The sequence below is a fragment of the Hyla sarda genome, chromosome 12 (assembly GCF_029499605.1).
Source record: "Hyla sarda isolate aHylSar1 chromosome 12, aHylSar1.hap1, whole genome shotgun sequence".
NCBI classification, from domain to species: domain Eukaryota; kingdom Metazoa; phylum Chordata; class Amphibia; order Anura; family Hylidae; genus Hyla; species Hyla sarda.
Window position 1 is genome coordinate 11,720,796 of NC_079200.1, and position 12,855 is coordinate 11,733,650.

Genomic DNA, 12,855 nt, shown 5'->3' on the forward strand with positions numbered 1-12,855 from the left:
ATTCATTTCAATGAGCCGACCGGAGTGAAACGTTCGGTCCGGTCGGCTCATTTTTGCGCCGTATGCGCTTTTACAACCGGACCTAAAACTGTGGTCAACCACGGTTTTAGGTCCGGTTGTAAAAGCGCATAAATGAGCCGACCGGACCGAACGTTTCACTCCGGTCGGCTCATTGAAATGAATGACATATGGGAGCGCATACGGTAACATACGGGAGCGCGAGCTTTTAGCTCCCCCCTGCCGTATGCGCTCCCGTATGGGACAAAACGTAGTGTGGACCCAGCCTTAGCATGCTGAGATTTGTAGTTTTGCAACATCTGGAGGGCCACAGTTTAGAGACCACTGTCAGTGATCTCCAGCCTGAACCCCTCTAAATCTTGCAAAACTACAACTCCCAGGATTCAGGAACAGCAAATGGCTGTCTCGGCATGCTGGGAGTTGTACTTGCGTGCCTCCAGCTGTTGCATAACTACATCTCCCAGCATTCCCTTTGGCAATCAGTACATGCTGAGAGTTGTAGTTTTGCAACAGCTGGAGGCACACTGGTTGGGAAATACCGAGTTAGGTAATAGGTTCTATTACCTAACTCAGTATTTTCCAACCAGTGTGCCTCCAGCTGTTGCAAAACTACAACTCCCAGCATGCACGTTCTGTCAGTGCATGCTGGGAGTTGTAGTTTTGCCCCCCCCCCCCTCCCATGTGAATGTACAGGTTACATTCACACTGGCAGCGGATTACAGTGAGCTCCCTGCTTCAAGTTTGAGCTGCAACAGCCGCAGCTCAAACTCCTAGCGGGAGACTCAGTGTAATCCGCCGTCAGTGTGAATGTAACCTAAAAACACTACACTAACATAAAATAAAGAGTAAAACACTACATATACACACGTACACTGCTCCCCCCCCCCACCACCCCTTCCCCCCAAATAAAAATGAAAAACGTATCCTACAGCAGTGTTTCCAAAACGGAGCCTCCTGCTGTTGCAAAACAAAAACTCCCAGCATTTCCGGACAGCCATTGATTGTCCAAGCATGCTGGGAGTTTAGCAACAGCTGGAGGCACCCTGTTTGAGAATCACTGGTGTAGAATACCCCTATGTCCACCCCTATGCAAATCCCTAATTTAGGCCTCAAATGCACATGGCGCTCTCACTTTGGAGCCCTGTCGTATTTCAAGGCAACAGTTTAGGGCCACATATGGGGTATCGCCGTACTCGGGAGAAATTGCCTAACAAATTTTGGGGGGCTTTTTCTCCTTTTACCCCTTATGAAAAGGTAAAGTTGGGGTCTACACCAGCCTGTTAGTGTAAAAAAAAAAACATTTTTGTACACTAACATACTGGTGTTGCCCCATGCTTTAAAATTTCACAAGCGGTAAAAGAAAAAAAGCCTCCAAAATTTGTAACGCAATTTCTCCTGAGGACGGAGATACCCCATATGTGGGCGCAAAGTGTTCTGGGGGCGCACAACAAGGCCCAGAAGGGAGAGTGCACCATGTAAATTTGAGGTGAAATTGGTGATTTGCACAGGGGTGGCTGATTTTACAGCGGTTCTGACATAAGTGCAAAACAATAAATACCCACGTGTGACCCCATTTTGGAAACTACACCCCTCACAGAATGTAACAAGGGGTACAGTGAGCATTTACACCCCACAGGTGTCTGACAGATCTTTGAAACAGGGGTCTGTGAAAATGAAAAATAAAATTTTTAATTTGCACAGCCCACTGTTCCAAAGATCCGTCAAATGCCAGTGGGGTGTAAATTCTCCCTGCACCCCTTATTACCTTCCGTGAGGGGTGTAGTTTTAAAAATGGGGTCACATGTGGGGAGGTCCACTGTTCTGGCACCACAGGGGGGCTTTGGAAATGCACATGGCCAAATTCTCTCTCCAAAAGCTCAATGATGCTCCTTCTCTTCTGAGCATTGTAGTTCGCCCCCAGTGCACTTCACGTCCACTTATTGGGTATTTCCATACTCAGAAGAGATGAGGTTACAAATTTTGGGGGGTATTTTCTGCTATTATCCCTTGTAAAAATGTAAAGTTTTGGGGAAAACAAGCATTTTAGTGTATAAAAAATAATTTTTTTTTTACATATGCAAAAGTCGTGAAACACCTGTGGGGTATTAAGGTTCACTTTACCCCTTGTTACGTTCCCCAAGGGGTCTAGTTTCCAAAATGGTATGCCATGTGGTTTTTTTTTTCTGTCCTGGCACCATAGGTGCTTCCTAAATGCGGCATGCCCCCAGAGCAAAATTTGCTTCCAAAAAGCCAAATGTGACTCCTTCTCTTCTGAGACCTGTAGTGCGCCAGCAGAGCACTTTTCATCCCCATATTGGGTGTTTTCTGAATCGGGAGAAATTGGGCTTCAAATTTTGGGGGGTATTTTCTGCTATTACCTTTTTTTAAAAATGTAAAATTTTTGCTAAACCAAGCATTTTTGGTAAAAAAATAAATAAATTTTTTTTTACATATGCAAAAGTCGTGAAACACCTGTGGGGTATTAAGGTTCACTTTATCCCTTGTTACGTTCCCCGAGGGGTCTAGTTTCCAAAATGGTATGCCATGTCGTTTTTTTTTTGCTGTCCTGGCACCATAGGGGCTTCCTAAATGCGACATGCCCCCCCGAGCAAAATTTGCTCTCAAAAAGCCAAATATGACTCCTTCTCTTCTGAGCATTGTAGTTCGCCCGTAATGCACTTCATGTCAACTTATGGGGTACCTCCATTACTCAGAAGAGATGGGGTTACAAATTTTGGGGGGTATTTTCTGCTATTAACCCTTGCAAAAATGTGAAATTTGGGGGGAAACACACATTTTAGTGAAATTTTTTTTTTTTTTTTACATATGCAAAAGTCATGAAACACCTGTGGGGTATTAAGGCTCACTTAATTCCTTGTTACGTTCCTCAAGGGGTCTAATTTCCAAAATGGTATGCCATGTTTGTTTTTTTGCTGTTTTGGCACCATAGGGGCTTCCTAAATGCAACATGCCCCCAAAAAACCATTTCAGAAAAACGTACTCTCCAAAATCCCCTTGTCGCTCCTTCGCTTCTGAGCCCTCTTCTGCGTCCGCCGTACACTTTACATAGACATATGAGGTATGTGCTTACTCGAGAGAAATTGGGCTACAAATTCAAGTATAAATTTTATCCTTTTACCCCTTGTAAAAATTCAAAAATTGGGTCTACAAGAACATGCAAGTGTAAAAAATGAAGATTTTGAATTTTCTCCTTCACTTTGCTGCTTTTCCTGTGAAACACCTAAAGGGTTAAAACACTTACTGAATGTCATTTTGAATACTTTGGGGGGTGCAGTTTTTATAATGGGGTCATTTATGGGGTATTTCTAATATGAAGACCCTTCAAATCCACTTCAAACCTGAACTGGTCCATGAAAAAAAGCGAGTTTGAAAATTTTGTGAAAAATTGTAAAATTGCTGAACTTTGAAGCCCTCTGGTGTCTTCCAAAAGTAAACACTTGTCAATTTTATGATGAAAATATAAAGTATTTGGAATATCCATTTTCCTTACAAGCAGAGAGCTTCAAAGTTAGAAAAATGCTAAATTTTTTATTTTTTCATCAAATTTTGGGATTTTTCACCAAGAAAGGATGCAAGTTACCACAAAAATTTACCACTATGTTAAAGTAGAATATGTCACAAAAAACAATCTCGGAATCAGATTGATAAGTAAAAGCATTCCAGAGTTATTAATGTTTAAAGTGACAGTGGTCAGATGTGCAAAAAAGGGCTGCGTCCTAGAGGTGAAAATGGGCTGTGTCCTTAAGGGGTTAATGAACAGAAAGTCCCACCACCCATAAAACCACTTATGACGATCTAAAGCTGGTTCATGGGCTACAGGTCATTTCCCTTCATTGCAGGGTGTTACTTACTTTGCCTTTCCTCCATCTGGGGAGGTTTTATGAGGGATTTTGTACCATGTGACTTCTTCTCCCACTGCAAATGACTTGACGTGAAAAATGAGGCCTTGATCCAGGGCTCGCTGGAGCAGAGAAAGGAGCTTCCTCCCCTCTCGATTATCCGGCAGGTATGCCTCAAACCTGCCACCTTTGTATTGGCATCCTGGTTGAGGATCTCCAGCCTTAGGAAAAACAGATGGAGGGTTTATAAAGGTGAGCAGTGGAGGGTGTGCGCTAAACTGAAGAACAATATATGACCACCCTACTACTGTCCACCATTGTTATGGACTATGACTAAATCCTGTTACTTCAGTGTTATATAGGAAGTGTTATATAGCTCAGATATAGGAAGTGACTTGGTTTAGCACATGGGATTCTAAGGACCAGCCATCAATTTGGATCAGTGAGGGGCTGATCTCAGCTGTAACAACGCCTCATTCTTCTAAGGGTAGGGTCACACACAAAGTATACGCAGTGCGTGAAATATGATGTGTATACGTTGTGTGTAACCCTACGTGTTCTGATAGATTATACATTATATAATGTAGATTAAGACGCAGAGTTGGTGATGCAGCTAAAGGGGTAGGTCAGAGTTGGTGATGCAGCTAAAGGGGTTGGTCAGAGTTGGTGATGCAGCTAAAGGGGTAGGTCAGAGTTGGTGATGCAGCTAAAGGGGTAGGTCAGAGTTGGTGATGCAGCTAAAGGGGTAGGTCAGAGTTGGTGATGCAGCTAAAGGGGTTGGTCAGAGTTGGTGATGCAGCTAAAGGGGTTGGTCAGAGTTGGTGACATCACTCAGGTGGTGGGGCTTGTGAGCAGAGACATGATTCAGATACACCTCCTCACACAGCAGAGGATGATGCCTCGTGTCTCTCAAAAGAGGGAGGGGGGCTGCTGAGACAACACCACACTGACAATATAAGTACGACACATCTAGATGTTACTTTCTGTAACTTACCCCTTGCACTCCATCTGCAACTTTATAAATTATCTTCAAAGAGGTATCTCCTTCGTACCCGGGTAATCTCAGGCTCATGGCTGTATGGCTCATGGATGCTATTAGAGGAGCTTTTGCTGCTTCATTAAGTGCAGTTATGACACATGTAGCAAAACATTTAACACACTGCATCTGACCGGACGATGTCTGAACAGTTTTGCCGATGTTCTTACAATTACCACAGATGGAACTAGTCATATCTGACTCTTGGCCTACTGCGGGTGTCCATAGCTGAGGTGAGCTGCCCTGGTACTGCACTACGCCATCCTCTGTGGAGATACCCTGCTCACCATAATGTGGTTCCAATAAGACCGGGACATTTCGTGGAGAGACGTCAATGCCTTGCGTTAATAAATTACTGGTATAAGGACTACGAGCAAATGTTTCTGTCAGGGTGTAGTAATCAGTCTTCTCTGATGTTGACCTGTTTTGTGTGTCCTCAGGGAAATCCCTAAGTTTTTGGGGGTGTGTAGACTTTTTATCTAGGGTTTCTGGTACTGGTTTAATGAATGCTTCATGTTCAACAGAGATGACCTGGAATGGTTCTGTTCCAGCAAGCAGGGCATACCTCTCATCTGCCAGATGTTTGCTTACTATATATTTCTTTTCTTCGTCCATCTCTTCACCTCCTAAGAGAAAAGGTATATCTTCTTGCTTTGGTTTGGTACGCTGTTTGTGCGTCAAGCTTTGCTTACGCTCTGTAATATAATCTTCGCCCCCATCAGTGGCAGAAGACTCAAATCTGTCCTGTAAAGAGACTTGTCTAATGTCGGGCATGGTAGCATCCCCAGATGACTTTATCTTACGCTCTCTGTGCTGCCTGTATGCATCTAGCACATCTGTCTGAATTTTTTTGGGATAGAGGAGAACCAGTTTATCCTTCTCTAGCTTAACAGAAAGTTCTCTGGAACATTTTCGGAACAGATCACACCATTCAGTTAATGTTTCGTCCTCTGGGCCTTGCACCCCAAGTGAAGCATAGTCAAAGTGAGAGTGGGTGATTCTTATGTCTAACTTCCAACTTAAGAGTTGGATCATTTCTTTTATTGTAGCTACTTTTTTTTTATTAAGTGACTTCATCTTTAAGGCAACTTTGCCGTTTTTCTTTATTTCACTTGTTAACTCTACCTTAGAACACCACATATCAAGGTCAGATTTACAGATCTGTGTAATATAATACCACTGCCAGTGGGTCACGTTAACTTCGTCTTTAAACACTAATGTATCACTGTGTGGTTCGGTGGAGGTCCTCCCTTTGGAATAAACACGGGATAGACTATTTGATCTTCGAGGTTTTAATTCTGCAACCGAAAAGTCTGCACAAGGAGGACTAATGTCCACTAGCCTCAGGTAAGGTAACTCGCTTGATGCTTTAGTAATCTGGATAGGTTTGAGTATACCTGTAGGTTTAGGGGTGGCTCCACTATTTCCTAAATCACCTCTCACAAGGGCTGGGAGCACGTCTTGTCTTTTTACAGATGGCATGGCTGTGCTGTCAGATTTTTCATCGGGCCGTGAACAACTAGCAGCTTCATTTTTCTGAAGGTCATCTGCCATGTTGGATTTGAAAGATATAGTGTCACTGAGATCATTCTCACGATCTTGGGGCAGTCTTCTAGGACTGGTCGATGATACCAGGTGTTCCTCATCCACATGGCTCTTTGCTGAATTTAAGCTTTGTGTCGTGGGAGCATTACACAAGGCAGAAATCCTGCTTCCAACACTGCATTGGTGCTTCTTAGTGGGGGACGGGGAATGTGGCAATTCTGTTGATATGTTACTTGCCCCAAATTGTTTGTCTAGATTACCTGGCATTCTATCAACCTTTGTGTGTAATTCCAAGATGTACCGTTTGGCATCAGATACATCAACGCCATATCCGATCAGGTATAGTTTGCGGTCATCTGCATGAAAATGAAGCATAGGAAACAGTTTTTTGAGGTCTGTTGTCAGTGAATCATAAAACTGTTGGTCTCTGTACATACTTTTCTTTATTTGCTCTTTGTGAAGTAGTAGTTCCAAACCTCGATAAAGCACCATGAGTTCGGATTGTGCGCATTTGAAGTCTCCCAGATGGGGTTTACCCCCGCTTTCAGTCTCAAGATAAATTTCAGTGACCTCATTATAATTTTCATCCACTGCAAGAATGTGATAGCGTTTCTGTATATCCTGATATTCTCTCAAGTGGAATTGTTGCATGTATTTGAAGATGTCAGTTTCCCATATTAAAGGTTCTTGTAATTGCTCAAGGGTTTTTGCCTTCTCACTACATGTTTTCTTAACTGTAGTCCCAGAAAGAGGCGCATGTGGGTGATCCAAGGCTTGTGGTAGTTCTGGATGATTTTTACTGAGCTCAATCATGGCCTTCCTTTGACTATCTGATGAGATCTGCTTCTGGTTTGTATGAACAATATGTAATTTACTTAAGATTTCTTGTGCCGTGTTCTGGACCTCTGCATATGGCCCGCTTATAGTACACGTCATAGATTTTTCATCAAAGTCAAACGTTGCACATTTATGCGTCTCCATTAGGTTCGTGAGAAGACTTTGATACTTTTCTGGGAATTTTTTATAATTAACTTTTAATGACATGTTTTCAAACAACTGAAAATGGAAAATGGCTCAAGTTAAATATCTTAATTTTTATATATCAAGTTCAAAATCTTAAAATAAAAAATTATGTATAAAATTAAGGGCCCCAAATGCATTGAGAGTAATCTGTTATGATTATCACCTGCACTAACCTGTCGATACAGGCTTGAAGTGTGGGTGACTGTTGAAAATCATAAGCGTTCCTAACCCCAATCTCTTCGTTTGTCCTTAATCCCAGTCATTCAATGTATTCTAATGAGTTTAGTGCACAGTAATTTCAAACGGCAACTTTATAGTAACACCTACTCCTCTGCAGAATGGAACTCCACTCTGCATCTAGACCCCTCTCCTCCGCATGTGCAATAATGTAGAGTGGTGCTCCATTCTAAAGTGAAGAAGGCTCAGCACAGGGGAGGAGGCCTTACTATGAAGATGCCGTCTGACATCACTGTGCACCAAGCTCTTTCATTAGAATACATGGAATGACAAGGTTAGTGAATGAACAGAGGCACAGAGCCAGGAGCGGCATCAGTGTCGCCTGCAATACAAGCCAGTACCAACAGGTCAGTGCAGAACTTACTGATCACAGATTAGTGTTAAGATAACAGAGCAGCATTTATTCCCCTCTATGATCCTGTATTCAGGCTCTGGTCTTCCATTTAGAGCAGACATCACATGACACCTTCAGCAGTAACATGCCGTACAACAGGACTCGGCAATGGGGACGGGGTGCCAACCAGAGCATAAACAGGGGACCAATGCGGAATTGTTTATTTTATTTAAATGAATAAAAAATAAAAAAAAAACTTTATGATAGACAAGCTACAGAATGGCAGAAAACCATTAGAGATGAGCGAACTTACAGTAAATTCGATTAGTCACAAACTTCTCGGCTCGGCGGTTGCTGACTTTTCCTGCATAAATTAGTTCAGCTTTCCAGTGCTCCGGTGGGCTGGAAAAGGTGGATACATTCCTAGGAAAGAGTCTCCTAGGACTGTATCCACCTTTTCCAGCCCACGGGAGCACCTGAAAGCTGAACTCATTTATGCAGGAAAAGTCATCAACTGCCGAGCCGAGAAGTTTGTGAGGAATCTAATTTACTGTAAGTTCGCTCATCTCTAAAAACCATGTAAAATATAAGTGTACTAATTCCTTCCTGTACTGATCCAGGTGGACCTAGAGTATGAAAGTGTCTATGACCACCTACAGGGAAATCCAAAATGGCCGACTACACCTACAACTATCTTGTACAGTGGAAAGGGCAGCTTTGAGTACTGCTAAGCATTGTACAGATTTACACGATTCTCACTTTTCCTAATATTTTTGAAGAACTGACTGCGCAGCTGTATAAACCTGATAAGAGTGACAAGCTGCCATCTCCTAATAACAAATATGACATGAGGACGGCTTCCTGTTTCCTGTATGTGTACTCCCCCATATCAATAAGCACACACAGCTCGCTATATTTCTAACAGATCCTGTTTTTGTAGGAGATAAGATAGGAACTGGTCAGTGAGACCAGTTCCAAATATCTAGGAGCCAGGATGCCACGGTCAGTCATAAGTGTTCCTTCATCTTGCCTTGTTAGTGAATAGTGTCCCTAGATCTATCCTTGTTAGTTATTACTGCCCCTAATCTCTGTCAGTCACTGCCCCCCTCATCTCTCACTGTGGTAGTCATAAAGGGTCTCCTAATCTCTATGCCAAAATAAGTAGTGTCCCTCATCTTCCAGTGTGTAACATTCTTTAGTGTCACCCCATACCTCGGTGTCAGTAATTAGTGTCCCCTCATCTCTCCCTGTGTGTCAGTCATTAGGGTCCCCTCATCTCTCCCCGTGTCAGTCATTATTGTCCCTTCATCTCTCCCCGTGTCAGTCATTAGTGTCCCCTCATCTCTCCCCGTGTCAGTCATTAGTGTCCCCTCATCTCTCCCCGTGTCAGTCATTAGTGTCCCCTCATCTCTCCCCGTGTCAGTCATTAGTGTCCCCTCATCTCTCCCCGTGTCAGTCATTAGTGTCCCCTCATCTCTCCCAGTGTCAGTCATTAGTGTCCCCTCATCTCTCCCCGTGTCAGTCATTAGTGTCCCCTCATCTCTCCCCGAGTCAGTCATTAGTGTCCCCTCATCTCTCCCCGTGTCAGTCATTAGTGTCCCCTCATCTCTCCCCGAGTCAGTCATTAGTGTCCCCTCATCTCTTCCTGTGTCAGTGTCCCCTCCTCTTCCCATGTCAGTCATTAGTGTCTCTCCCTGTCCCTCATCTCTCCCTGTGCATTACTGTCAGTCAGAGTTCCCTCATTTAATGTTTAATAGTGTTCCATCCCTGTTCTGCAGCGATTTCTTCAGTCTGTGATCTTGCGTTAGATAAGCAATAGATGCGATATGACAGACACAGCCAACCTGCAGTGGGTGCTGCCCATGTATTGTTGGACCTCAGCATGGAGGATCAGCGCAGGAACAGAATGCAGTTTGTTTTTTCGAAAAGATGGACAACCTCTATTGAAGAGGGCTGACAAAAACCTAGGCCCCACTGAGAATTTCCAAGCAGGTGACACTTGCATTGATGTCTACAGTGACTTGTGTGTGACTTACGACTTGTGTTCAATAATTAATCAAAGGTGGTTTGTTAATGATGCGTTGCAAGTCACAAAGCAACCATAATGACAATTACAAAGGGAACATTAAAGGGGTACTCTTCCCTAGACATCTTATCCCCTATCCAAAGGATAGGGGATAAGATGTCTGATCGAGGGAGTCCCACCACTAGGGCCCCCTGCAATCTCTGCTGTGGCACCGCAGACATCCAGTGCACAGAGCAAACTTTGCTCTGTGCTGGATGACTTACGATGCAGGGCAGAGACTCGTGACATAACGGCCATGCCCCCTTAATGCAAGTCTATGGGAGGGGCCACCGCACCCCCCACAGACTTGTATTGAGGGGGCATGGCCGTGAAGTCACGAGCCTCCAACGCTGCACCCGATGCTCTAAACGAACACTGGGTGCTGCAGGAATATTGCTAGGGTCCCCAGAGGTGGGACCCCAGCGATCAGAAATCTTATCTCCTAACCTTTAGATAGGAGAGAAGATGTCTAGGGGCAGAGTACCCTTTTAAAGGGGTATGACGCAAAGGGGGTGTGTATGAATGTACTTCAAGGTATGCCTGCGAGTAGATATAAATTGTAGTAAAAATCTACGCCAGCACAGAGCCACACGGAAAGCCTCAGCTATAACGAGTTATGAAGAAGAAGTTTGCACCTATAAATCAGAAACGGGTGAGAGGAGCAGCAATTGCATTAAGGCTGACTTAAGACTACCCCCATGCTTGGTAATAAAAAAAAAAAACTGACAGGCAGAGGTTCTTTTAATTTATGCACTCACAAAAAAAAAAAATGTGGACATGCCACAGTGCTCGGGTCTAGCATCTCTGGGCGGCCATTCTGACACTGCAGAGGTACACTGACTGTATCTGTGGATAGGATCGGCTAACTGTACTCCAGTGAGAGGGGGTCGTCATGTGCTTTAATTCACCCCGGATGGAAGCATGGCCCTATGGCTATATCCAAATTTATGTCCTTTATATTTATATGTAAAAATAGGAGTGCAGTGTAGTGGGGGCCCGATTAGATCACTAATATTCATATTATTATGTACAGCTCTCCACGCTAACACAACTGGTATTCACTCCCCTGATGACATCACTAACACTGGTGATCAAAACGCATTGGGAGGACAAATGATTTATGAATTTTTGGGGGATCTTGTGATGAGCATATGACCTATTACTGCACTCCAGGATGTATGTATAATATTTTAACCGTATTTTGCTTCCTACACCTGTGTGTTATCAGGGTTGACTGTGCAAAACCCTATCATCCGTTCTTCCACACTTTTGGTCACTCCCTGGACCTTTTCACAATTTGGAACTCTTTACAACACTTATACTGCTTAATATAATGAAACACCTTTGTGTAGCAAAAAGTGACAAATTATCTTAGAAAATATGATGCAAAATACGCACACAGGCCACACTTCCAAGATTGTCAAGAGAGGTCAAAAGGACCAAATATACCAAAGAAATGGCGCTAACTCCTTTTGATCTTTTTTTTTCCTCAAGGGTTACTCCACTACCCAGCGCCCGGAACATTGAGTTCCTAACGCTGTGTGCGGCCTTCTGTGTTCACGCCCGCCCCCTCATGACATCATGCCCCATCCTGTAACGTCCTACCCCCTCAATGCAAGTCTATGGGAGGGGACGTGACGGCCGTCAGGCCCTCTTCCCATAGACTTTCAATTAGGGGGCGGGTATGCACACGGAAGCCTGCACACCGCATTCAGAATTTAATGTTCCAGACGCTGGGGAGCAGAGTAACCCTTTAAGCTTCTTTAAAGTTGCCCCTTCTGCTTTGATGACAAAACTGCACACTCTTGGCATTTTCTCAATCTACTACATGAAGTAGTCACCTGGGATGGTTTTTCAAAAGTTTCCAAAGGTGCAGAGTATTTGGCTGCTTTTCCTTTTATCTGTGGTCCAACTCCTCTATCACCTCAATTAGTTTGGGTAGGGTGATTGTGGCAAGTATCTCTGGAAACTCCTTTAAAGGGGAACTCCGGTGGAATTTTAACTGGTGCCAGAAAGTTAAACAGGTTTGTAAATTACTTCTATTTAAAAATCTTAACCCTTCTAGTACTTATCAGCTGCTGTATACTACAGAGAAATTTGTGAATTTCTTTTCTGCCTGACAACAGTGCTCTCTGCTGACACCTCTGTCCATGTCAGGAACTGTCACGTTAGAAGCAAATCCCCTCCTGTTCTGGACAGTCCTGACACGGACAGAGGTGTCAGTAGAGAGCACTGTTGTCAGGCAGAAAAGAAATTCACAAATTTCTCTATAGTATATCTGTAGTATACAGCAGCTGATAAGTACTAGAAGGGTTAAGATTTTTAAATAGAAGTAATTTACAAATCCGTTTAACTTTCTGGCACCAGTTGATTTGTCAAAAAAAAAAAAAAATTTCCACCGGAGTTCCCCTTTAAAGGGGTAGTCCAGTGGTGAAAAACTTATCCCCTATCCTAAGGATAGGGGATAAGTTTGAGATCGCGGGGGGTCCGACCGCTGGGGCCCCCTGCGATCTCTCTGTACGGGGCCCCGGCTCTCCGCCGAGATAGCGGGTGTCGACCCCCGCACGAGGCGGCGGCCGACACGCCCTCTCAATACATCTCTATGGCAGAGCCGGAGATTGCCGAAGGCAGCGCTTCGGCTCTGCCATAGAGTTGTATTGAGGGGGCGTGTCGGCCGCCGCCTCGTGCGGAGGTCGACACGCCCCCTTCCAGCGGGCTGTCGGGGCTCCGTACAGGA

At 44.1% G+C, this 12,855-nt stretch overlaps 1 protein-coding gene across 9 annotated transcripts in view; it reads right to left on the bottom strand.

Annotated features, from left to right (window-relative positions):
* LOC130296515 (uncharacterized) overlaps positions 1-12,855 on the bottom strand; it is a 207,867-nt gene that overhangs the window by 2,734 nt on the left and 192,278 nt on the right. For all 9 annotated transcript variants that reach the window (XM_056548119.1, XM_056548117.1, XM_056548120.1 and 6 more), the window contains 2 exons: positions 4,873-7,515; positions 3,891-4,099 (listed from right to left, as the gene is read on the bottom strand). In XM_056548119.1, coding sequence (XP_056404094.1) covers positions 3,891-4,099; positions 4,873-7,515 — 2,852 coding nt within the window. The remainder of the gene's footprint in view (positions 1-3,890; positions 4,100-4,872; positions 7,516-12,855) is intronic.